The sequence below is a fragment of the Hyperoodon ampullatus genome, assembly GCF_949752795.1.
Source record: "Hyperoodon ampullatus genome assembly, chromosome: 9".
Taxonomy (NCBI): domain Eukaryota; kingdom Metazoa; phylum Chordata; class Mammalia; order Artiodactyla; family Ziphiidae; genus Hyperoodon; species Hyperoodon ampullatus.
In genome coordinates, this window is record NC_136922.1 from 64598098 (window position 1) to 64622815 (window position 24718).

At 39.5% G+C, this 24718-nt stretch overlaps 1 protein-coding gene across 1 annotated transcript; it reads right to left on the reverse strand.

The window, feature by feature from the left end:
• Positions 1 to 1764: 1764 nt before the first annotated feature.
• Positions 1765 to 11109, reverse strand: KBTBD2 (kelch repeat and BTB domain containing 2; the record flags this gene model as incomplete). Its single annotated transcript, XM_079711446.1, has 3 exons — positions 1765 to 3300; positions 5504 to 5669; positions 10940 to 11109. The coding sequence occupies 3 exons, from the start codon at positions 11107 to 11109 to the stop codon at positions 1765 to 1767; spliced, it is 1872 nt and encodes a 623-aa protein (XP_079567572.1).
• Between the last annotated feature and the right edge of the window lie 13609 nt (positions 11110 to 24718).

Genomic DNA, 24718 nt, shown 5'->3' on the forward strand with positions numbered 1-24718 from the left:
GGCTTGCAGGATCTTTTTTGTTTTTGTTTTTAGTTGCAGCATGGAGGATCTAGTTCCCTGACCAGGGATGGAACCCAGGCCCTCTGCATTGGGAGCACAGACTCTTAACCACTGGACCACCAGGGAAGTCCCACAGTTGAGAGGTAAACAAAGGGAACTCATGGTAGTATCAATAGAATTTTTTTTTTTAAGCCAGTTGGAGGAAGTTACCTGAAGTGTAAACTGAATTCAACCAGGGTTACCATATCATTTACTATTCAAACAGGGACACTCTTCAAAGTGAAAGGGAAAACAGGCACAAACTAGGATGTATAATCACCTGAGAGCTAACCAGTCAAAGGGGAAGAGTGTTTGAGGCAGAAAAAAACCGTATGTGAAAGAGGACAAGGCCCATTCAAATAACTAAAAAATCTTTTTTTTTTTTTAACATTAGGCTCTGGTTTCCCTCTTACTTTTTATGTAATTTGTGTTCCTACAGTAAGGCTCAAATCAGACAAATATCGTATCAACAAAATTCTGAAGAAATCACCTGTAACAAACTAAGCTGACCCCGTAAAACTAAAACTAAAAGCACACAATTCCCATCACAAAAGAAAAACAGATATTGAATATATACAATTTATTTAATAAATTAATGTCATTCAAAATACAGTGCCAGAACATTATGCAGTTGAACATGCTAGTAATGTTTGTCATGAAGCACCTGTGCTCATGTTAGATTGGCGGCACCCCGCTACTGCTAGTGGTTCCTGGGATTAATGCCAGAGCAGCACTAGTTATCTGCTCTTCTGCACCGCTAGTGCAGAGAATTCCTGAACAGTTCACCTTTCTAATCCTACCCCCCACACACAACAGGTTAAAAAAAAACACACCCTGACAGCTAACGAGTATCTATACACAATCACTCTACAGTAATGTTTGTTATTAAATTAAGATGTAATGACCTGGTTAACCCACTCTAAATCTTTAAGATGGAGAAATACAACAGCAGCAGGTAGTTATATGCATGAGCCAATGTTAATGTAATACAGAAAGTGGAGGCATTTACTGATTAAAGCTCCACACAGACCCGCACAATGAGGGACTTAGCAATTCTTATTGCAAGCCCAGCAACTTAAGTCCACACCTGGTAAATGACCAGCTGATTGGAAGACCTGTATTCTAGATAGACAAGTATAAGTTAGTGAAAAGAGAATACATGCACCTAATAGTTAGACTGATCCTGCAGTCATACTTTCCCTGTGCAACACCATAAAATGGAAGATCTTCCTCAACTATAGGATTTAGACAACATTTCTATACCAACATGGACATTAGTGTTAAGTGCAGCTCAATTAACTACACCGAAAAAACTATTCCAGGACTTCAGAACAGAAGCACAGGAATGAAATACATGTAATAAAATAACCTCAGCATAATTTGCGATATACCACACTAGGAACAGGAAACTACTTTAATAAGAGAACTTTTGGAACTGTACATACACAGGGCTAACAATGTTAGATAATCCAGATTTTTATGCTCTCATGATACACATAAAAGTTTCTCAATTATTGGATAATCTATTCCATATTATGGAAGCATATCTTTCTTAAGACTCACTGATATATATTATACTGATGCAAATATTAAGTAGGGCATAAAAATAAAATTTATCAAAGATAGATTTTTATGTACTCATATTCAGTCTTTTCATAGCCTCTCTCATTTAGCAAAGAAAATGACAAAGCAAACAGATCAGGCGTGCACTCCCTGAACTCCTTACTATACAGATGGTAGTGCAACCATTTCTCCATCCAGTTCAAACTCCTCTGTTCCATCCGGTGAAAAAAGATAAGTTGGTGGTTTCCATGGAGATTCTTCAAGGCAGGATGGATAAAGTTTCCCCACAGTGCATCGAAAATCTCTCCCTAAGTCCCACAGTACACGTTCAGATATATGCTGCCGCAGAGACCACCGGTCAAGTTCCAGATCATATTGGTAAGTGACATATTTAGCTCTCTCATTTAAGTGGGTTTCTCGCATAAACACACATAGAGAATTTGAGATCACAACAGCTCTAACACAGGGATCTGAGTACCTCTTAGCAGGGATGTTGGCTGCCATTTTCCACTCATTTTTATTCACATCATAGATTTCCACAGTTACTGAAGACCCATCTACAGTGCCAGAGGGGAGTCTTATGCCAGAATTGGTAGCAATGTGCAACCCTCCAATATAGAAAATTTTATCACCGAAAGCTGCAGCTGAAGCAAAAGACCTGCTAGTCTGTCTCATGGCCATTTCTACCCATGAATCAGACCTTGGAAAATAACAATACATGAGGTTCAGTGTCATCACATAAATGCAGTCATGAACCACAACTGCTGCACTCCACTGCCAAGCACAAGGCAAAGGGCTTACCATTGTCCATTCATCTTTCTCAGTGTCATATCTTTCTACGGTCCTCCGGTTAAGTTCTCCACCTACACTATCTCCTCCAATTGCATAGATATAGCCTTCACAGCAAACCAAAGATGGCTTTACGCGGACAAAAAGCATCGGGGTCTTTGGAAACCAGGTATTTTGCTGTGCATCAAACCAGTAAAAGCAATTCACAGTTCTAAAGGCAGTCTGAAGTTTGCTTGTTTTACTGTGATTTGTTTTTGTGTTTTTCAGAGGAACTTGACCACCTGCTATATAGATGTCATTATCGGGAGTTACAACGGTCCCAACCTTATGTAAATCAGCTGGTGGGCTGCATAGCTTGTAAACTTTTTCTGCTTGGGGGCTGTAACAGACAGAAGAGTAAAGACTACAAGGATTTTCTGAAGATGCTTCAATGAAAATCATCATCTCTTCTTTAGTCATTCCAAGTCTTGGTTTGAAAAACTTGGGCATGGACTTATACAGACCTTGAACAACTACAGACTTATCATTGGGTGGCAGACCTTGAAACCAAGCTCTCTGTGTTACTTCTGAAAGTGCATCAATTCTGATTTGGCTAAGAACTGAAGACAAATACTGGGATCGTGATTCTGTGTTGTACTCTAGCCACAGCATAGCAGCTTCACGAACTGTCTCCTCCTTTTCTACGTTCAAATTGTCACTACTGAGAATGTCTATCAGTAAGTCATGTGACAGCTGCATGAAAGCTTCCTGGTGATACACAGCAGTGAACTTGTGCTCCACCATCCTTTTAGCACTTTGTTTTAATTCCTCACAACTGAACAGATCAGCAAAACTCAACAATCGCACACAGTTCTCTGCGTTTATCTTTTTAATTAAATATTCTCGACAACGTTGTAACACATCTTCTACCTAAAATGGAAAAAAAAAAAAAAAAAGGCTGATAAAGGCAGGCTAGACAAATTTTATCTTTATGTAACACACAGGTATATTAATCAGGTCCCTATACTGTAGTTTTTATTTTTAGATACACATGTTTGGGCTAAGAGATAATGTCTTCCAGTAATAATAAAATTAGAAGACTATGCATAGTTTTGCATTTCGTCTTCCTGTCCAGTGGCCTACTTAACTGCCCTATTTAGGAGTCAGTAGTATAACATTAAATAGGCTCTTAAAAACCTACACAGCCTTAAAGGGAAAGGGAAAAATTAATTCATGCATAAGTTATGTATTTTTTTAAAGCCTAGCAAAATATGTAATTGAGAGAACCAAATGAAAACAATGTTAATCAGTATAGGAAATGATTACTGTTGAGAAGCTGGATTCTGGTTTTCTCAACATGGACAAGACAGTCATATAGAAGCAGAAAATCATACACAATGCCTAACAGTAGTTATTATTTGCCTTTCTTACGTGGAGCAGTAGGATAATCAATCAAAAGAATATATTCATGTGCAATTACAAATTACCTACATTTAAACGACCCATCTTAGCCACTCTAACTTTCCTAGATTTGTTGTTTCTTAAGAAACAGTAGATCTCAGTTGAGTCAGAAGTGCTACCTACTATACTTATTCAACATCACAGTGATTGACTAGAAGCAGTTTGTGATAAGAAGTCAGGTTGCTTGGATTCAAAACCTGGATTGGCCAGTCAACACTTGTACAATATCAGACAAGTAGCTTTACTTCTCTAAGCCTCAGCTTTCTCCTGTATAGGATGGGGAAATCCTTACAAGTGATTATTTTAAGGGTTACATGAGAACCTATATAAAGCATCAGTACAGAATCTGGCATATAAAAACATCATTTCATGTGGTTAATAATAAAAGCCATGTTGGTAGTCACAAAATGCCACATTCCCAGGCTTGCCAGGGCAACTTACTCCCAGAGGCAGAGTCCTGTTTTGCATTTGGCCAAGCATATGCCTATAGGTTTCATTAACATGATAGAAAAAATTATAAGGAAAGGTATCACTATAACAACAGTGTTCTGGAATCCAAATTTCTTAAAATTCCTCAATTTTTTTAGCAATTCTAAAAAAACGTGCTTTTAGAATTGTTAAAAAATTAAAAAAGGTAATGAAAACATATAAGCTATGGAAGAAAGACAGTTCTTACAGTAGGCATTTCTCCCTTTTAGGTTTGGATTTAGGATGTGAATGTCTTCCATTCTAAAGCACCAGGAAGCTACCATGGCTTCAGTGTCCCCAGAGTTATAGGTATAGTAGGACACTGCACAATTTATGGGGGGGCGGGGGGAAGAATACAGAACTAAAAAGGAAGACAGGTACTTAAGGCACGGACAGACTGAGTTCTGGTTCCCAGAGTTACACCCAGAAACTGGCATTCGACTGGCATCATTCACATTTATTCAGCACACATTTATCAAGTACCCACTAGGTATCATGAACTGTACTCCCAGAATTTAACCTTTAAAGTTTCTCCCTTTGGAGAAACTTTATTTCTCCCTTTGGAGAAAATGAGGAAAATATTTTTATATTCCTCTTAAAATTAAAAGAAATGTTGAAGGGGGGCATTCCCTGGTGGTTCAGTGGTTAAGATTCTGCACTTTTACTGCAGGGGCCCCAGGTTCCATCCCTGGTCGGGGAACTAAGATCCCGCAAGCCACGCGGCACGGCCAAAAAAGAAAAAAAGTTGAAGGGGAAACACAGTGAAATAGTTTATCATATGTAACTATATCAATCATCACTTTTTAGTTTAATTCTCCTTAATAGCTCAGTAAGGTCTCATGGCTGTTATAAACATTTATGTTTGATAACTTCCATAAGAATCTTGACATTTTCTGTGAAAATACCATCAAAAATTAGCACATCTAAGCTTCTAGCCAAAAAACTGAAGCACTTAAATTTAACAAATGCTGTTAAAAATTTCTTTTACTTGAAATCTAAACCCTGTGGTATATTAGGCAGAATATGAAACTAATATGAAATTTTCACCTATCTTTTTAGTCAATTCCCATCATAAAACTAAGTTTATTAGCTGATCAAATCCTATTGTTTTTCCCTTACATATTTTAAAAAGAGGAGAAAACTTTTACCTTCTAAAATCTGCAATAAAATTATATAGCTATAAGACACTGAAAAAAACGCTTACCTGCAGGAAGCAAGCTGTTTCATAAAGTTGTTCTACAGTGCTGTCATTTATTGCCAGGTTACCCGTGTATGCGTACGTTATTATTATCTGTAAGGTGGCTGAATCCACATTCCTCAGGTGTATGTGTGTCTGTTTGCTTTCACTTAGTCCACTCATGAACATGGCCCTATAGTAGAGATGGGGAAAACAAATGTAAGGCTAAAAAGAAAAACTAGACAACATGGGATGTTTATTTAGGGTATTTGCTGATGGACAACTTATAGGGAAAGCTTTCAAGGGAGACAACAGAAAATTATAATCCAGTGCCAAAGATATACCAAACTATTCCACCATGCCATTCTGATAACATCAAAATTAATTTAATCCTTATAGTCATACAGGAATTCAGCAATAAAAAGGAACTCTATTATACGTACTACAACAGAAACCTCAAAATCATTATGCTCAGTGAAAAAAGGCAGATACAAAAGACCACATACTGTATGATTCCATTTATATGAAATGTCCCCCCAAAGCAAATATATAGAGGCAGAAGGGAGATTAGTGGTTGCCTAGGGCTGTGGGTAAGAACAGTGAGTGACCGTAAATGGGCACAAAGTGATGGAAATGTTTCAAATTAAATTGTAAAGATGGTTGTACAGCCCTTTAAATATACTAAAATTCATTTAATTGTGTGTAAATTTGATCTCAATAAAGCCGTTAAAAATCATTTACTCAAATGATTTCCTAAAAATATGCAGAACAGTTTCCTAAAAATTACATGCAGGAAAATATGCTGGAAAGGCAATTAGTGTTGTGGAGAATACAAAGTAAAATGCCCATATACATGGAAGAGGTAAAAAAACAAAACAGAATATTGTTGCATGTACAGAAATGCCTATAGTGATCATAAGTGGGTAGCACAAGAACTAGCCTGGGCAACCTCAAGGACAAGAAGATGAGAAAGGCTTTAAAATGGATAAAACAGTGAGTCAGGGTAGAACATAAGAACTGGTTTTCCCAGTGACATTGCTGAACATAAGGGCTCATGCAAAACATCGGAAAGATGAGTGGCAGTCAGATCACAGAGGGTTTTTTTTTTTTTTTTTTTTTGGCCGTGCAGCATGCGAGATTCTCAGTTCCCCGACCAGGGGTCAAACTGGCACCTCTTGCATGGACAGCACAGAGCCTTAACCACTGGACCACGAGGGAAGTCCCACAGAGGGATTTAAAAATGAGATATAGGAGGGAATTCCCTGGCAGTCTAGTGGTTAGGACCCAGTGCTTTCACTGCCGGGGCCCGAGTTCAAATCCCTGGTTGGGGTAAGATCCGCAAGCCCCTCAGCATGGCCCAAAAAAAAAAACCACACACACAGACATAAGAGTCTGAGCTTTTTATTGTAGATAGTGAAGAAGGATTCACTGAAGGGTTTTCAGCATGGATTTATTAGCATTATAAAATGTATTCTAGGATGAATATTTTGTACTGACAGACCTCAAGGGCCAAAGGCTGGAGATAGGAAAAAGGGTTCTGAGGCTACTGCAATAATCTAGATTAGAAAGAAGAACCACCTGAGCTATGGTGGCAGAAATGGATACAAAAGCTTTTACAAAAAACCAACAAGATCCGGTGATTTTCTGAATGTATGGAATAGACTAGAGTAGGAAGTAGACAGGGAAAGAATCAAAGCTATCTGTTTATTTTCAAATAAGTACCTGAAAAAATATTGTTAACCATTGAGAGAAAAATTATAAGGTCAAGGAAAACAGTTAATCTTGCAAAAAAGGTGAGTTAAATTTTAGATATGTTTAATTTGAGGTGCGAGCAGCTGAGTCAAATGGAAGTAATACAATAATCAGTTAAGTGTTTAATACAACTGGAACTCTGAAGGTCAGACATTAATGCAGAAGACTGTGAATTATCTACAAAATGACATGTGTTAAAGCCAAGAAAGTTATCTGAGAGAGACTAAAAAACTAAAAGAAACCCACCCAGAATGCCAATGACAACCTGAGGTAGAGTTCAATTAGAAGAAAAAAGAATGACAGAAGGTTGAGAAACATTCATCAGAGAAATAAGAACAAGCCAGTCAGGACAATGCTGCTCAGGGCAAGAGAGGTAGGGTGTCAAAAACTGTAGAGTCAAAGATAACAAACATTGCAAAAGCAATTAGGAAGGCACTGGTGATTTCTAGTGTAGCTCAGAATGAGCAGTAAGAACAGCAACTAAACTTCAGGCAGTTAGGGAATGGAAGAGTGGCAAAAACATCAACCAGGGTGGTTGATAACCTCCTCCCAAAGAATACAGAATGGCCATAAATAAACCCAACCAAGTAACAGAGATTAGGAAGTGCTGTTGAAAAATACCCAAGATGTGACAAGAAACTCTAATAAAAACACCAATTGCTACTGGCTTCACTTGTGTGACACGGGAGAATGGGAAATAACAAAAGCAACCTGAAAAGAACTATAGGAGCTCTGAGTAAAAATGGAAGATTTAGGGGTCATGTGCTTTTCTGTCTGTGCCAGTAGAAGGTAGTTAACTTTGGAAGAGGAAGTAGGGCAAGGGAACAGCTGACTGTACAGATGACACTGAGACTGGTTATTCTAGACTATGGTTTATGACACCAGAATAATGGACTTCTGTGAAGGAACTATGCTTCCTGAAGACCAAAGATTAGTAGAAGCCTAGCCAACTTGATTATAAAAATCTTAAACAGACATTTTAAAGAAAGAGTAAATACTGAATTGCATAATATTATAGGAGGCTAAATTACCATAGTGGAAGAGGTGTTGAGTAATTCTCAAGTAATCCCCTTCATTTAGGGTCTAAAATGAAGTGTATATGTTACCAAGAAGAAGAAACTACCATTTCAGAGGTTCTCTGGATTTCAGAAGTTCTTCTGATTCTTAGTGGGATGGAACTGGTAAACTACAAAGGAGGAATGTATCTATTTCAAAAGGCAAAATTTCTAATAGTAAATTTCTAATGATAAAGATTGATAGCAACATTATATGTAAGGATACCGAAATCTACAAACCTGAAAGCAGAATCCAGTTGAAGAATACTTGGGAGAAAATCAGGTTATTATTGTGGGAATATACAATAACAATAATCTACCCAGTCCAGAGAAAAGATATATATGGGAAGAAAAATTAATATATAAGTGTCTTTGTCTTGTGGATTATGAAACTGGCCCAGACACAGGATTTTAAAGATGGATGGCTTTAAGCCCAAACATGGATAGGACTACTCTTTCTACTATTATTTCTACTTCTTAGTATCTGATTTGCTTTAGGAAGAATATATTCTCTCAGAACACCAAGGATGCTAAAGAAGGGAACTAGTTAGTGATAATAACAGCAGCCTTAAAGAGAATGTGTTGTTTCTAAGATTGTAACATTAATGAAATACTTAAACTTCTTGGTCTTCAGGAAAACCAATTCCAATCCAATTAAAGATAAATAATAACCTCAGGGCTAGAGAATTTAAAGAATAGTGTTTTATCTATACAATAAAAAACAGACTTATCGAGGAAGAAAAAAAGGTAAGATACCTAACCCATAAACCCATGTGTTGTTACTTCCTGATAAAGATGATGACAATTCAGAAAATATGGAGATAGACTTTCTGCATAGGTTTAAAAGTTACACAAGATGACTGCTAAAATATTACCACAAAAGATTCTACTCTATGATTACAAATATCAATCTGAAAATCTACAACTAAAGCATATAGCTCATTCCAATAATGGATAATCAATTTGTAATTAATAACCATTAAAAAGGAAGAATGAATGGACCCAGGTTTGATTGAATCTATAACCTTGAATTTCTAACACCATCTACTAAGTCAATAAATATGAAAAAACAAAAACAAACAAAAAACCTGACCATCACAATCATCCGGGAAGCTCTCAAACATACAAATCCTGAAACTCTAACTCAGACCCACTGAATCATAATTTCTAGGTTTGAAATCCAAGAATCTCTATTTGTAGAAGCACAAGAGGATTCTGAGCATCCTCTAGATCCATTAGATTCTCTAGAACCACTGTTTGCAAATATGCTAAGCTTCCTAAGATAAGAAAATCAATGTCTGAAATTGCATGAAATATCCACAGCTAAACCTGAAACAATGGCAGGCAGAGCAAGGCAACTGACATTTGGGCCTTAGCTTCTAAAATCATCATGAGATGTGTTATACTAAGGAATGTTAAGTTTCTACACCTTTGTGTATGTTAGCCTTGAAAAGTCAAGATTAAACCTGTCCTGTCTACAGCTGCCACTAATGAGCAGAAAATAACTTTCATTGCTGATCTCCACTTATGCCAGCTAAGATTTGTAGCAGGAATATACTGGTCCACATTTCATTCATCTTTATTCTCCCTGTCCCTTTCAAATATTAAGTAAAAATTCAACCTAAGGGCAGAGACCAAATATAGGAATTTCTACGCCTTAATTCTTTTCCTCCCATGAAACACATAATAAAGGGAAACCTACCTTAAAAAGATTAAAAGTTGCAAAAGATCATAAAAATGTAAAGTTAAGCTTTATTTATTTGTAATTAGCAAACAAATAACTAAATCAACTTATAAATTCTAAGGCATAGAGAACAAAAACATTATTAACTATTTCAATCTGGCAAGGAGTCTGGTACGGCTAAAACGATAGCACAAATGATGAAAGAAACCAAGAGTGAGAAAAGGAACTCATTTTTGCAAAGGAAATAAAAGTCCTTAACATGTCTAAACAGTACCAATTATCTTCTAAAAGTTATTATTAAGCCTCCTGTAACTCTTAAATTTATAAACGATGACTGTTTTCTAAATTTAACATTTTAAAATCTTAAGAGTAAGTGAAAATTACCCCATTCGTTTTTGCTTTCAATGAAAAAATAGTATTCTGAAGCTTTTTGCCTCCCCATCATTAAAACTTTACCTTAGTTAATTTCAACAAATTTCTTGTATTTAATCCTTTGTAAAAACGTCTTTCACCTGCCCCTTACTTACACACGCAAGGAGGTGATTTGACAAGCACTATATCACCCAAACAGAATTTTTTTTTTTTTTAACTTTTTTTTTTTTTTAACTTTTTTTTTTTTTTAACTTTTTTTTTTGCGGTACGCAGGCCTCTCACTGTTGTGGCCTCTCCTGTTGCGGAGCACAGGCTCTGGACGCGCAGGCTCAGCGGCCATGGCTCACGTGCCTGGCCGCTCCGCGGCATGTGGGATCTTCCCGGACCCGGGCACAAACCCGTGTCCCATGCATCGGCAGGCGGACTCTCAACCACTGCACCACCAGGGAAGCCCCCAAATAGAAAATTTAAGGAAAACATTAAGACACCTAACTTTTTAAAAAAATTTAAATAATGTTTAAAAGAATTCCTATTAAAAGATTAAAACAAGCTAACATTCTGCATTTGAAATTACAAACTACCCAAGATTACAGTACTTACCTAAAATAAGAACTACATGTTGCAAGAACCATCTTATGACAAGGGAATTCAGTGCCCTCGACAATTAACACTATGTCCGTAAACAACTGCTGTTCATAAAACAGTTTTAACTGTTCCAACAAGGACACAGCATATTCAGTATTGATCTGCTTCTCGTCTTGAGTGGACATGACTGTATTCCATTAATATATCCAGGAACAGATTAGAAAAGTCAGTCTTACTGATGGAAGGTCAAGTGAATGCTTCAGAAATAAAGAAAGGAGAAACTCTGCTTGCTGTTATCTGCAGCATTCAGAACCAAGATTGACACATTCACTAATGAGCAGTATCTTTTTAGGCTTAGAATCACTACCAGGTCATCCTGTGTTAATTAGGTTCTTCAGAGTTTTTCAACACAGTCTGCAGATATCTTGCTCAAATTTGTAACTGGTGTTCAACTCATGAGTGGAAGAGAATAACACACGAGGTAGATTTTGTGGCAACATCTTATGTTCTGTGGGTCCTCTGGAGTAACTAAAAAGAAAAAAAAGTTCAGTTACGAGTATCTAGGTCAGTACATTTTTAGAATACAATGTTTAAAATCGCAGACTTAAATATGAATTATATTTTTTTGAAGTTCAACTTTAGACATTACCATAAAAATGAAACATGAGAAAAGGGACATTTAACAAGTTCATTACATTTGTGGTTTTAAGTTAATTTTTTGCCTTCTATACAAAATATAAACATTCTAGAAAATAAGGAACACATCAATAAGCATACATTTTTTTTAAAGTTCTTTAAAAATAAATAATTTCAATTACCAGCAAAGCCAAATCTCCTACTTATTTGTTTAGGAGCAATACATGACTGTAATTGAAGAGGAAAAAAAAACCCCTTTCTCTTGCAAGGAGATTCTCATCTGGGGAGTATAATTTAAATGTATTCACACAGCCTTTATATTTAAATTACTTAAACTATATGATAAATAGATTGAATTTGTTTATTTCCAAAGCATAAACTATATTATAAAATTTGCATGTCAATCCTATAACAGAGATAAATACAACATATCTCTCTGTACAGTGGTTCCTTCCTAGAAATCTTTATAAGAACATACAATTTTACTGAAAAATGAAACATCAAACATGATAAAATAGAGGAATGTATTCCTACATGAAAACTTCATACTATACAGATATTAATGTTCTCAAAATGTGTAAATTTAATACAAATCCAACTTGCAGAAGATTCATCTGGAAGAATTCACAAATACTGCCAAGATATTTGAGGGGAAGGGAGGACAAGTTTTTCCTCATACTCTTAACAAATATTAAAATGTATTACAATTCTACAATAAACCCAAGTAAACAAAAATAAGTAAATACAATAAGTAAATAAGTAAATACAATACATCCATGTTAAAAAAAAAAAGACATTAGATATGATAAAGATAAACAAGTCATTTCAAACTAGAAGACTGGGTTATTTCAACAAATAACGTTGGAACAACTGGTTACCCACTGGAGGAAAAAAAAAACCCACCAAAGTTTTAGTCATACTGCATACGATTCATCAAAAGAAATTCTAGCTGCATTAAAGTTTAATTTAAAATGTTATTTAGAAATCAGTATTTACAACATATGGCAAAGGAATTACAAATCAGGAAAAACATATAGAATATACAGTGCTAGTAACAGTTAAAAACTATCACCTATTTCCTAATTAGATGACTCAGCTCCATAATCAGAAAGTCAAGTGCTGTTGACATGAAACCTATAAATATATTTGACCATCACTGGAACCACTAATATTTTTTCTCACAAAAATATCACCCATGTCAAAGAGAAGATCACATTGTACTTCCTGCCAAACTATACTATTACATAAACTGCAAACTTGACGTAGACTGTCAAATTTCCAGCCAAGATAACTATATGGAAGTAACCAAAACAGGTGCAAAGACAGAGACTTTGGGTCATTTAAGGTAATGACTTTGCTCTTCCAAATCTGAAAGTTACGCTATAGATCTAAGTTTACTATTATAACCTCTAAAGCTAATAATACCTAAAATCACTGGCTATTTTCACATATTAATAATGCAGCAAGGCCCAGTGTTAGTGAGCGTGTCGGAAAACGAGCATTCTTACAGAGGAGTATAAGTTGATACATATGTAAAAGCCCTTAATCAAAACTCTTGGGACTTCCATGGTGATGCAGTGGTTAAGAATCCACCTGCCAATGCAGGGGACACAGGTTCGAGCCCTGGTCCGGGAAGATCCCACATGCCACGGAGCAACTAAAGCCGTGCGCCACAACTACTGAGCCTGTGCTCTAGAGCCCACGAGCCACAACTACTGAGCCTGCATGCCACAACTACTGAAGCCTGCGCGCCTAGAGCCCGAGCTCTGTAACAAGAGAAGCCACTGCAATGAGAAGCCCACGCACCACAACGAAGAGTAGCCCCCGCTTGCCACAACTAGAGAAAGCCCATGTGCAGCAACGAAGACCCAACAATGAAGACCCAATGCAGCCAAAAATAGATAAATAAACTTAAAAAAAAAAAAGAATCCACCTGCCAATGCAGGGGACACGGGCTCAAGCCCTGGTCCAGGAAGATCCCACATGCCGTGGAGCAACTAAGCCTGTGTGCCACAACTCCTGAGCCTGTACTCTAGAGCTCACGTGCCACAACTCCTGAAGCCTGCGTGCCTAGAGCCCGCGCTCCGCAACAAAGACAAGCCATGGCAATGAGAAGCCCACACACCACAACTAAGAGTAGCCCCTGCTCGCTGCAACTAGAGAAAAGCCCGTGATCAGCAACGAAGACCCAATGCAGACAAAAACAAACAAACAAAAACAAACAAACAAACTCTTGGAGCCACCTGTGTTCTAGAATTTAGAATTTTTCAGATCTTACCGTGGTAATGTGGTACATATATCATGTATTACAAAGGGTCTGGGGCAGAGCTCCAGAACTGAACATCCTACTATTCTCACTGAGGGAAATATGCAGTGTGAAAAATAATACTATACACAGTCTTATGTTACTTCAGGTCAAGTTTTGCAAAAAAGAATTTTTTAACTTCATTTTAAGAGGTTTTTGAATTTCAGATTGCAAATGAAGTATTATAGAAGATATATGTGGCATTGAAAATGCTTAATACCTCAATCTTTCAATTCTACCTCTAAAAATTTATCTTACAGAAATGTATGTATTAATAGACCATAAGTCCTAACCCCAGCTGCAGGACCCAAAATTGTCCCCATCCGTATTTATTTATTATTATTTTTTAAAAAAATTTATTTTACTTTATTTTTGGCTGCGTTGGGTCTTTGTTGCTGCGTGCAGGCTTTTCTCTGATTGCGGCGAGCAGGGGTTACTCTTCGTTGTGGTGCACGGGCTTCTCATTGTGGTGGCTTCTCTTGCTGTGGAGCACAGGCTCTAGGCACATGGGCTTCAGCAGTTGTGGCACACGGGCTCAGCAGTTGTGGTGCACAGGTGTGGTGCACAGGCTTAGCTGCTCTGCAGCATGTGGGATCTTCCTGGGCCAGGGATCGAACCCGTGTCCCCTGGCAGGTGGATGCTTAACCACTGGGCCACCAGGGAAGCCCCCCCATCCATATTTAAACCAGGTGACAGGAACTGGTGGCCAGTGCAGGGATGGATTTAGATTAGACTCCAGAATTCCTTGCAGGGTAGCTAGCTGTACAGGTTCACTCTGGTCATTTCTCTGACCTCATACTATGACCTGATTTTTTTGCAGTGACTTTTTTGAGCCCCACTGAATTTGTCTCAGTTTTGCTAGATTTGATTTCTTTTTATCATACGCATGAAACTGTATTAAAACTGAAGTCTGCTTTTAGAATACTACATGGTGAGCCAACTTTATATAATCTCATTGTCACTGCTTTATACACCCTATTCCCACCCCTTCCTTTGAAATCTAGGGTACATTTCTTCCTAATAAAGTAATTTTTATTTATGGTATCTTAATATGAAAATAGGCAGAAAAAGAAAGTCATTCAGACATCGTATTAAGTAAACTTAATTTAAACTGATCTGTATCTAGTACAATCCAAAATAAAATTCAGTGTCCCTTCTCTGGGAACATAGACTTCAAAATGTATTAAATAAAAATGTGAAAAATGGCAAAGTTTAAGATGATCAACGACAACCACCTTAAATGCCCATAACATATTTTTTATGACAAGATTCCTTCTCTCCTAAAAATAAAACTTAAATAATTAATTTCCCAACTTGTTCCAGAAAAAAAAAACTTAAAATCAATATCCTACATACTCTGAAACATTTCACAATGTCTGTACTATATTACTTAATAACCAATGATTTGACACATTTTATGAATTTTCCTTTTAATAAATATATTGTACCATATATCATTCTGTGTTATGCCTAAAATTAGGTTCAAAAAAAAAGTCATACTCCCTGCTGTCTGTAGAATTTAGCATCCTCAGGCTTAGTAATTCTCAGGTATCAATGAAATTGTTTAATTTTCTATTATAAATTAATGGCTACTTAAATTTAACTCAACAAATGTTTGAGTATTTACTAAGGGCTGGTCATTGTATTGTACTCTAAGGACTCAGACTGAGAGTTGCCAACCACTAGAGCTCCAAACCACCAAGTGCATTTACTCTTACTAGAGCCAAAACACGACTATCATTTAAAAACAGGGTGTTTTAAAAACCAATTATTCTAGACAAACTCAAAAACAAAAAGAGGCAGGCAAATGAATAAAATCTAGCTGTAGTGATCTTTCATTTCCAAACTTTTGATAGAGACATAATACAAGAAAATTTTATCCTTTACCATAAGAACAATTGTAGCACAAGTAAAACGAGGAAAGGAGGCAATTGGCACTTGTCCCCATTGCTAACAGTGGTTCACATTGCAGAGGAAGGAAAAACTTAATGAAGACCTATTTAAACCTTCTGAATTTTGTTAACATATGCAATGATTATTCAGTTATAAAACCCAAACTTTCAAAAGGCATACTACTCTCTTTTCTCATCATAAAGACAAAATATTTTAGGCTTTGCAAGCCATTAAGCTCTCTGTCCCAAATGCTTAATCTACTGTAGCCTGAAAGCAGCAAAAGTCAACCTGTAAATAAATGGACATGACTGTTTCAATAAAATGTTATTTACAAAAACAGACTGCAGGCCAAATGTACCAATCTCTGCTTCAGGCTGTTTCTTGATCAAATATTAAGAAATTAAAAAAAAATCAGTGACAAAAATACGTATCTCAAGCTGTTTTTCCTAGATTGTTTTCCCTTCAGATCACACAAACAAGGAAAACGCACAAACCTCAAATGCTTGAAAGTTGAATTAAATAAAATTCTTATAAATTTACTTATTTATTTATGGCTGTGTCGGGTCTTTGTTGCTGCACGCGCGCTTTCTCTAGTTGCGGCGAGCGGGGGGCTACTCTTCGTTGCGCTGCACGGGCTTCTCATAGCAGTGGCTTCTCTTGTGGAGCACTGGCTCTAGGCGTGCGGGCTCAGTAGTTGTGGCTCACGGGCTCTAGAGCGCAGGCTCAGTAGTTGTGGCGCACAGGCTTAGTTGCTCCGCGGCACGTGGGATCTTCCTGGAGCAGGGCTCAAAGCCGTGTCCCCTGCATTGGCAGGCAGATTCTTAACCACTGCGCCACCAGGTAAGTCCTAAATATAATTCTTAATCTAACCTGTATATATTCCATGTTTCAACTGAAATATTTTAATGTCTCTTACCTAATCACACAACCGCTTTCCCCACTTACTACAGGCTCAGTGGACTTTTGAAACACTTTTTTTTTTTTTAATCTAGTGTAAGTATCCTTTATTAAGCTTAGAAAAAAAGGACTTTTTTCCTAAAGATAATCTGCTGGGAAAAACTCACAATGAGAAAAAACTATTTTAGAGTCAAAAACACTTTCTCTCTTTTTTTTTTATCAACTACAACATATTTACATACATTTGAAAAATAGAAGATGTATACAAGACAATGTGTAAAGACATTTAGTGAACACATGGATTCATTAGATGAACCAAGGGCCAAAGACTGGGAAACCACTATTACTTGCCACATTTCCTGGTACCAGGCACCTCAAGATTAATAGAAAAGTCCTGTTTGTTTGTATGTATGTATGTATGTATGTATGTATTCATTCATTCATTCATTCCTGTATTTTAAAGCTGGTTGTTAGAACATATTCCACAGCGAAAAAAACCAACTAGAATAAGAATTAAATGGGAGTCATACAAACGCAATATAACGAAATTCAGAATCTAATGAAGTACAATGTACTCTGGCATTAAAACTATGCACATTCTTACTTTTTTTCTAAGTTCTGCGCTCAATTCAATATTTTTGATTGATCTGTTTGGTAGCAGAGAATAACGGCAATGAATAAGGTTAGAATGCTATACATAGGATGAGATCCTTTCCTTTTTACCGACTTCCTGCAAATAAGTACAGAACAAAGACCAACTTATTTTTAAATCTAAGAGCTTCCTATAAGAGTAGAAAATTTATAAATTGCCTGAGATTGAGAGAAAAAAAGGAAAAGCCAAAACTTTGATCCTAACACTTTCTCTAGGATAGGGGACCCCAATCCCCGGGTCGTGGACTGGTACTGGTCCCCAGCCTGTTAGGAACCTGGCCACACAGCAGGAGGGCAGCCTGACCGCCTGAACCATCGCCTCCCCACCCCATCCCCGCTCATGGAAAAACTGACTTCCATGGAACCAGTCCCTGGTGCCAAAAAGGTTGGGGACCGCTGCTCTAGGATACCCAAGCCTACAAGGTTCTACTGAGTGAATTCCACCACACAAAACAGTTTCAAAACAAACATTCTATTATTAAATGGTTATTAGGATTAAATCAGTCAACAATCCATATCAATATATACAATTCTACTTAAAAATCTGAAACACCTCTCATGGAAAGTTATTTCAATAGATTTTCCTCCCTTTGAATAATCAATGCGACTATAAAGTAAATTTTCACAGAGCTAACTTGTTTTTCATTTTCACCATAGAATCAAATTGTAGAAAAATCCAACTTTCAAAGTACCTGTACAGCTGACCCTTGAACAGCAGGGGTTTGAACTACACAGGTCCAATTTTTTTCAATGGTAAATACTACAGCACTACACGATCTGCAGTTGGTTGAATCCTCAGATGCGGAACCACAGATATGGAAGAACATAGAATTTGGAGGGCTGACTATAAGCTACATGCAGATTTTCTAGTATTAGGAGTGTTGGTGCCCCGACCCCGGGTTGTTCAAGGGTCAGTTGTACTCCAGAAGTTTACGCTAGTTGTCTGAAATCCTCACTTCACTTTCCTATAAAAAAAAACTGTTGAAGTCCTTAGGCTGCAAAAGCTAAAATATGCCCAAAAGTGTATCTGCAAAGAAAATTTACACAAAGTAAATGCTACTATAATACTCATAATTTAAAAATAATAGTAACAATAAATTTTATAGGATCTAAATACTGATATTCAAGGAACAGGAATCAAGATTAATTGGAAAAAGGTATGAAATATTAAAATTAAAAAAAAATAACTCCAAATACTTTCACAGGTTTCAGAGGTTGATGGCAGTGGTTTTTTATTAGGGGAAGCAGATGTGTCTAACTTCACTTTGAAATCTAGTTTTCATTCCCATAGGTGTGTCATTTGTAGTGCCCTTCCACAGAGTAGCTATAGAAACTCAAACATACAAAACAAGCTTTTCCAATGTTATACAGGGAAGACCTGGAGGATGAAGGAAAGAATAAAGGATTAAATAACTACTGATTGTGAATATGAGACTGCTCAGCAATTAACTGAGCTGTATATGTGAAATGAGGAAGGATAAAAAGACGGAGAGGAGGCTGCAAACAAGGACTGCACAAAAATTACACAGTAAGGATAAAACAGTGATAAAAAGGAAGGGAGGTGGGCTACAGGTTATCATCTGTATGAAGCATTTTCAAGCTGTATATTATTAACTTAGGTGATGCTCCGTCTTCCAGTGCTACAAATGTCAATACAGAAGATCGAAAACTTTTGTTAGAAAGAATCCAGAGCATTCTGAATTTCATGTATTGCCAAAAAATTAAGAGCGTGAACTGTGGAGCCAAATTACTTGGGTTGAAATCCCAGTTCTGCAACTTACTAGTTGTGTGGCCTTTTTCTGTCCTGTAGTATGCTCATCTGTAAAATGGGGGATAAAAATAGAATTCTTCTCAATGGATTAAGGATTAAATGAGTTCTATGAAGAGCTTGGAACAGTGCTGCCTGACACACAACACTACTACTGTGTGCAAAAAAAATTTGCAATTATTTTTATTAACGCACTCACTGGTCAAGTTTTTGTAGCACTTTCCTGACTTTCAAAACTTCACACCTATACAGGTCTAAGGGTCCCAATTACAGGGTCTCAACACTCAAACACAGTTCTCTTTTCACACTGGGTGAATATTTTAGATAAGAGAAATTTATTCAAAGATTTTAGGGAGTATTTTGATGGTACAAATCATGAAACAAACCAGTACAACAAAGACTAACCTTGAGAAGGCTGATGCCCATGCAGAAAAACTAAATGATACCAGTCATAAAACAAGCCTTTCTTCATTTCAGTGAGAAAACAGGTTTCTCCTTAGGGAGGACAAAATATTGGTGCCAGAAATACTTTGCTTTCAAGTTACCAAAACAACCCTGACAGTTGAGAATGTTTGGAAGACCACCTGATCTTCAGATTGATTGTCAACCACGACACAAACAGAAATTTTTGGAGTCGTGACAAGCATCAATTAAAAAACAAACACCTGGACTTCCCTGGTGGCTCAGTGGTTAAGAAGCCACCTGCCAATGCAGGGGACATGGGTTCGAGCCCTGGTCTGGGAAGATCCCACATGTCACGGGACAACTAAGCCCATGCACCAAAACTACGGAGCCTGCGCTCTGGAGCCCGAGAGCCACAACTACTGAGCCCACACGCCGCAACTACTGAAGCCCGCGTGCCTAGAGCCCGTGCTCCACAACAAGAGAAGCCACCGCAAGAAGAAGCCCGCGCAGCGCAACCAAGAGTAGCCCCCGCTCGCCACAACTAGAGAAAGCCCGTGTGCAGCAATGAAGACCCAATGCAGCCAAAGGAAAAAAAAAAAAAAAAGACCAAACACCTTGCCTTTTAAATAATGTATCAAGTTTGATAAATTTCAGTACAGCTTCATCCACTCTAATCAAATTCAGAGCCTAGGTCTATTCCCTTGTGCTCCTCCTTTCCAACTATACTGAAAAAACTACATGGCTCCATCAAGTTAATTATGCTCAGTACCCTAAGTAAATTCAGGTCACAAGAATAAGCTCCTGTTCTACATTATGAATAATAAGTTATCTCACTTTAAAAAAAATTAAACAAGAACATAAAGGAGACACCATCTGTGATAGAATAATTATATGACTGTAGTATGTCCTTTTATTTTGGATATCACTTTTTTCTTCTCAGCTCTGCATAGATTTAAGAAAGCTGGAGAAGTATAGACTAAAGCAAAATTGACCTTAATCTTTTCAATGGGATTTCATTTTCCACCAAATCAATGATTTTTTTCAATCACAACAGTAGAAGAAAATATTTCCCAGATAGTAAATATATTCATGAGGTCATTAAGGGCATAGCTGCTTAACGATGATTGTGACTATTTAAATTTCTCAGTTTCTTTAAAAAAAAAAGGGGGGGGAGGAATTAGGAATACTTAGAATCCCCTGTCTATCATGGAAGCGACTACATGTTGCCACTTGTCAGAGGTATGGGAGTGGAGCTGAGAAAAAAAAGGAAGACTTTAAAAAGCATCTCTCATTAAATGATTACAATTTCTCCACATTTTCTACAATAATCCCTTCTTTCTACACAGAGGAATCTAGGTACTGAAAAAACCAGCAAGGGAACCAGGAGTAAACTTCATATACTTAAAAAGTTACTTGAAGGCTTCCCTGTTGGCGCAGTGGTTCAGAGTCCGCCTGCCGATGCAGGGGACACGGGTTCGTGCCCTGGTCCAGGAAGATCCCACATGCCGCGGAGCGGCTGGGCCCGTGAGCCATGGCCGCTGAGCCTGTGCGTCCGGAGCCTGTGCTCGGCAACGGGAGAGGCCACAACAAGTGAGAGGCCCGCGTACCGCAAAAAAAAAAAAAAAGTTACTTGAAATCAACTTATTTCCAATACTCTGAGTTATTTAAATATCATCTGCTCTATTCAAACTCCACGAAACTGAAAATGATAAGACTAAGATATAATGAAGGACTTTGACATTTTCATTCATATTTTTTATGATAGCAGGACCAATCCTTTTTCCTGGGCTTAGGAACGAGAGCAAGAAAAAAATACAACTCTTTTCTAAGTATACTAGTAAAATCTTTGGGAAAATCAAAGTATCTTTTGGCTTTTGTGACTGCATTCAAGTTTCTATGAATTTACCATCCACTTTACTTTTTTTTTTTTTTTTTGGCTGTATTGGGTCTTTGTTGCTGCGCATGGGATTTCTCTAGTTGTGGCAAGCAGGGGCTACTCTTCGTTGCGGTGCACAGGCTTCTGATTGTGGTGGCTTCTCTTGTTTCAGAGCACAGGCTCTAGGCGCGCGGGCTTCAGTAGTTGCAGCACGTGGGCTCAGCAGTTGTGGCACGTGGGCTTAGTTGTTCCGCGTCATGTGGGATCTTCCCAGATCAGGGATGTAACCTGTGTCCCCTGCACTGGCAGGTGGATTCTTAACCACTGCACCACCAGAGAAGTCCCTACCATCCACTTTAAACACATTCAGTGCTCAATATTTGGATTTTATGAGACAGCTCGTTATTTCCATTAACCAGAAGAAAATATATAGAGAAGTGTGGACTAAAGCACTATGACACCTTTATTCCCACCCATCTCCTTAAAGGGCGTGTGAATAATCAAAGCTAACAGATTTTATGGTAATGCTTATGAGAGCAAAAAGGAGAGAAGCGTTATAGCACTTAGAACTCTTCTTACAAAACTGTAGAGAAAATAGAACTATGTGGAAAAGCACGAACTATAAAGCAAGCTCAACAGAAATGCCATAGCCCTGTACTGTTTACTGAGGACAACAACCTCTTGAGAATTTCAGGGCCCAATCTAACGCGACTTCAATAAACACCAGACCAACAAAAGATCAAAGTGAAGAAGTAAGCTTAACGTTAGGAAAATTCTACATCATCAAGACTGGAAAACAACTGACTGGTTTGTCTTTTCGATTTACTTTCAGTCAGAAAAAGTCCTTCTAAAAAAAGTCAGGAAAAAGGTCCTTACCAAAGGTTAACTAAAGTAAGTCACTCACAATTGCGAGATTTGAAGCCCATATCACTCAAATTCAGGCAAAAATTCACAACACAGCGGGAAGGAGGGAAAAAAAACCCACCCTGTCTTAAAAAAAAGAGAGAAAGAAAACCACTTTGTTAATTCCACCCAGTTAACTGGTTGCCTCAATAGAAGAAAATAAAATTTTAGACCACATTGCTGATAGGGTTGTTTCTGAATGCCTGAATGCTAAGTGAGCCAGACGTACAGATTCATGTGTCAACAACACGTGACCAGCCCTGTACCCTACGTTTTTATAACACTACTGATATAGAAAATAGATATTTCACACAAACATACCCTTTCATAGTTAATTTTACATTTTTAGATTCTTCTTCTATTTTCATTTGAAGGGGCAATCGTGGCATCGGACAATTCTAGAGATCTGTGGAGGGTATATTATTCTCTCTTTGAGGTAGTATAAAAAGAGATCTTAGATCAACAAACGAGAAATAAAAAACCCGTTAACTCAAAATAACCGCTCCACATCAAACTAAGGGATATTCTTCCACTTCACGGTTTCTCAATTCATAGGGAGAGAAAGGTGGTCGAGTTCAAATAAGTTAGCGATTTCACAGTCTAAAGTAAATACGTACAGAATTTTCCGTTTCAAAGGGCAGTTTCTGCTTTCTTTTTAAAATCATCAGTAGATCACAATGGGGCCTCAGTTAATCTAGACATCTCTTGGTTACTTCAAAAGTACCGGGAAAAAAATGCAAGGAAGGTCTTGCCCTCCTACTGCCCACCGTCTCGCGAAGACGCCGCGAGTCCTGAAGGGAAGCAGCTTCATTTTGGCAATGCGGGCGCCAGACGGGGCCAGGGCGCCGCCTGGGAGACCCGCGGCCGGAAACGCCCCCGCGAGTGGCAAGCCCCGCCGCCCCTGCCCCAAGCACCGGCCGGAGGCAGAGCCGCAGAGGGGCCGCCGCCGGGGGTGGAGGGAGGCGCCAGCCGCCCGCGTCCCTCCCCCGCCCGCAGCGGAAGTGTCTCCGGTTTGAAAGATGCCGCCGCCGCCGCCCCCCGCCCGCCGAGCCACAAAGGGCCGAGCCCCCTCCCGCCGCGGCCCTCCTCCCCTAATTCCTCCACAGGTCGTCCCCGGGTACCCCCGCCCGGCGCTGGCGACCCCTGCTCACCCGAGTCCCTCAGTCCCGAGGACTGGGATCCGATGCGGCCGGTGGCCACGAAGACACTGGGCCCCTCACGCGCGGCGGCGGGGGCGTGGCCCTGCTGCCGCGGCTAGGGCCGGGGTCTCGCTTCTGCTTCCCTCCGAGGAAGGCTGGCGCCGCCGCCTCCCCTTCCTTCCGGTTTCCCCTCGCGCCCTCCCTCGGTCAGTCCGTCCTGAGCGGAAAGCAGCGTCCTCTCTGGGCGCAGCTGCACTCTCCACAAGGCCCGACCACCGCCAGACTCCTCCCACGGGAGCCGCGCAGCCTGCCCGCGCCGCCTCGTCAGCCCCGGGGCCGCGAAACGCCCGACTAGTCGCTCCCGCCCCGCCCCTGCGGCGCGCTCTCGCCCCCTTGGCGGGCCCCTTCTGAGGCCCGGGAACGCGCGGACAGCAGACGGTTTCCCTTTCCGCTGCTCGCCCGCGTCTAGCGGCACAAACGTCAATTTTGCAGTTTCCCGGGTTCTTGAGACGCCCCCCCCACCCCGCCCGCCCTTACCCTCGCTTCCCCCCGCTTCCCCGCCCTTTTCCTTTGCCGGATCCCACCGGAAAGCCAAAACAATTGGGTCCGCGCAGGCGCGTGGAGGAAGAGCCGGAAGGGCGGGGAAGGCGCGAGGTGAAGGGGAAACGCTTTTGAAGGGGTTTTCTGGAGAAGGTCAGCGGAGATCTCGCGTAGGGCGCGTGCGCGGCGGAGGGGTCGCTCCCGAGACGCCCGGGCCTGGGGCGCCAGGGGGTTCGGGCGGTGAAGGCTTCAGGCCTAGCCCGGCGAAAAGGGAGGCGGGAGAAATTCAGTGCTAGGAAATGCGGACAGCAGGGCACCAGGTTTTATGCCGTAGAGTGATTTTTCCCTCTTGAAATATAGAAATTTGCAGGCTGAGTCGGGGAGTGGAAATGAGGACTAGACAACGCCAGACCAGGGAAGAAAGGGAGATGTTGGGCGGCTGGCTGAGTGGGCTTTGTCTCCTCGACCCCTGCTCTCCAAAACACGCTCTGCACGTATCAAAGCACGCTCCGTTTTCTTGATCTCATCAAGAGAGGCTTCATGTCCTGGTCTCTAGGCCAAGGAAAAACTCGAAGCAGCACCTGAAAGAGCCCGCGGTTCTGGGGAAGCTCTGCACGGGAAGCCTTAAGCTAGTTTGTGCTGCGATGCAGCGGCTCCCCGCTCCCCGCAGTAAGTTCCAAAGGAGAGCCTTCCCCTTCACAAAGCGAAGCCTTTGTAGCAGCTGTAGGCTGTGGCCCACGCTGGTGCGGTTAACTTGGTACGGCTTGCGAGGCTGCAGGAA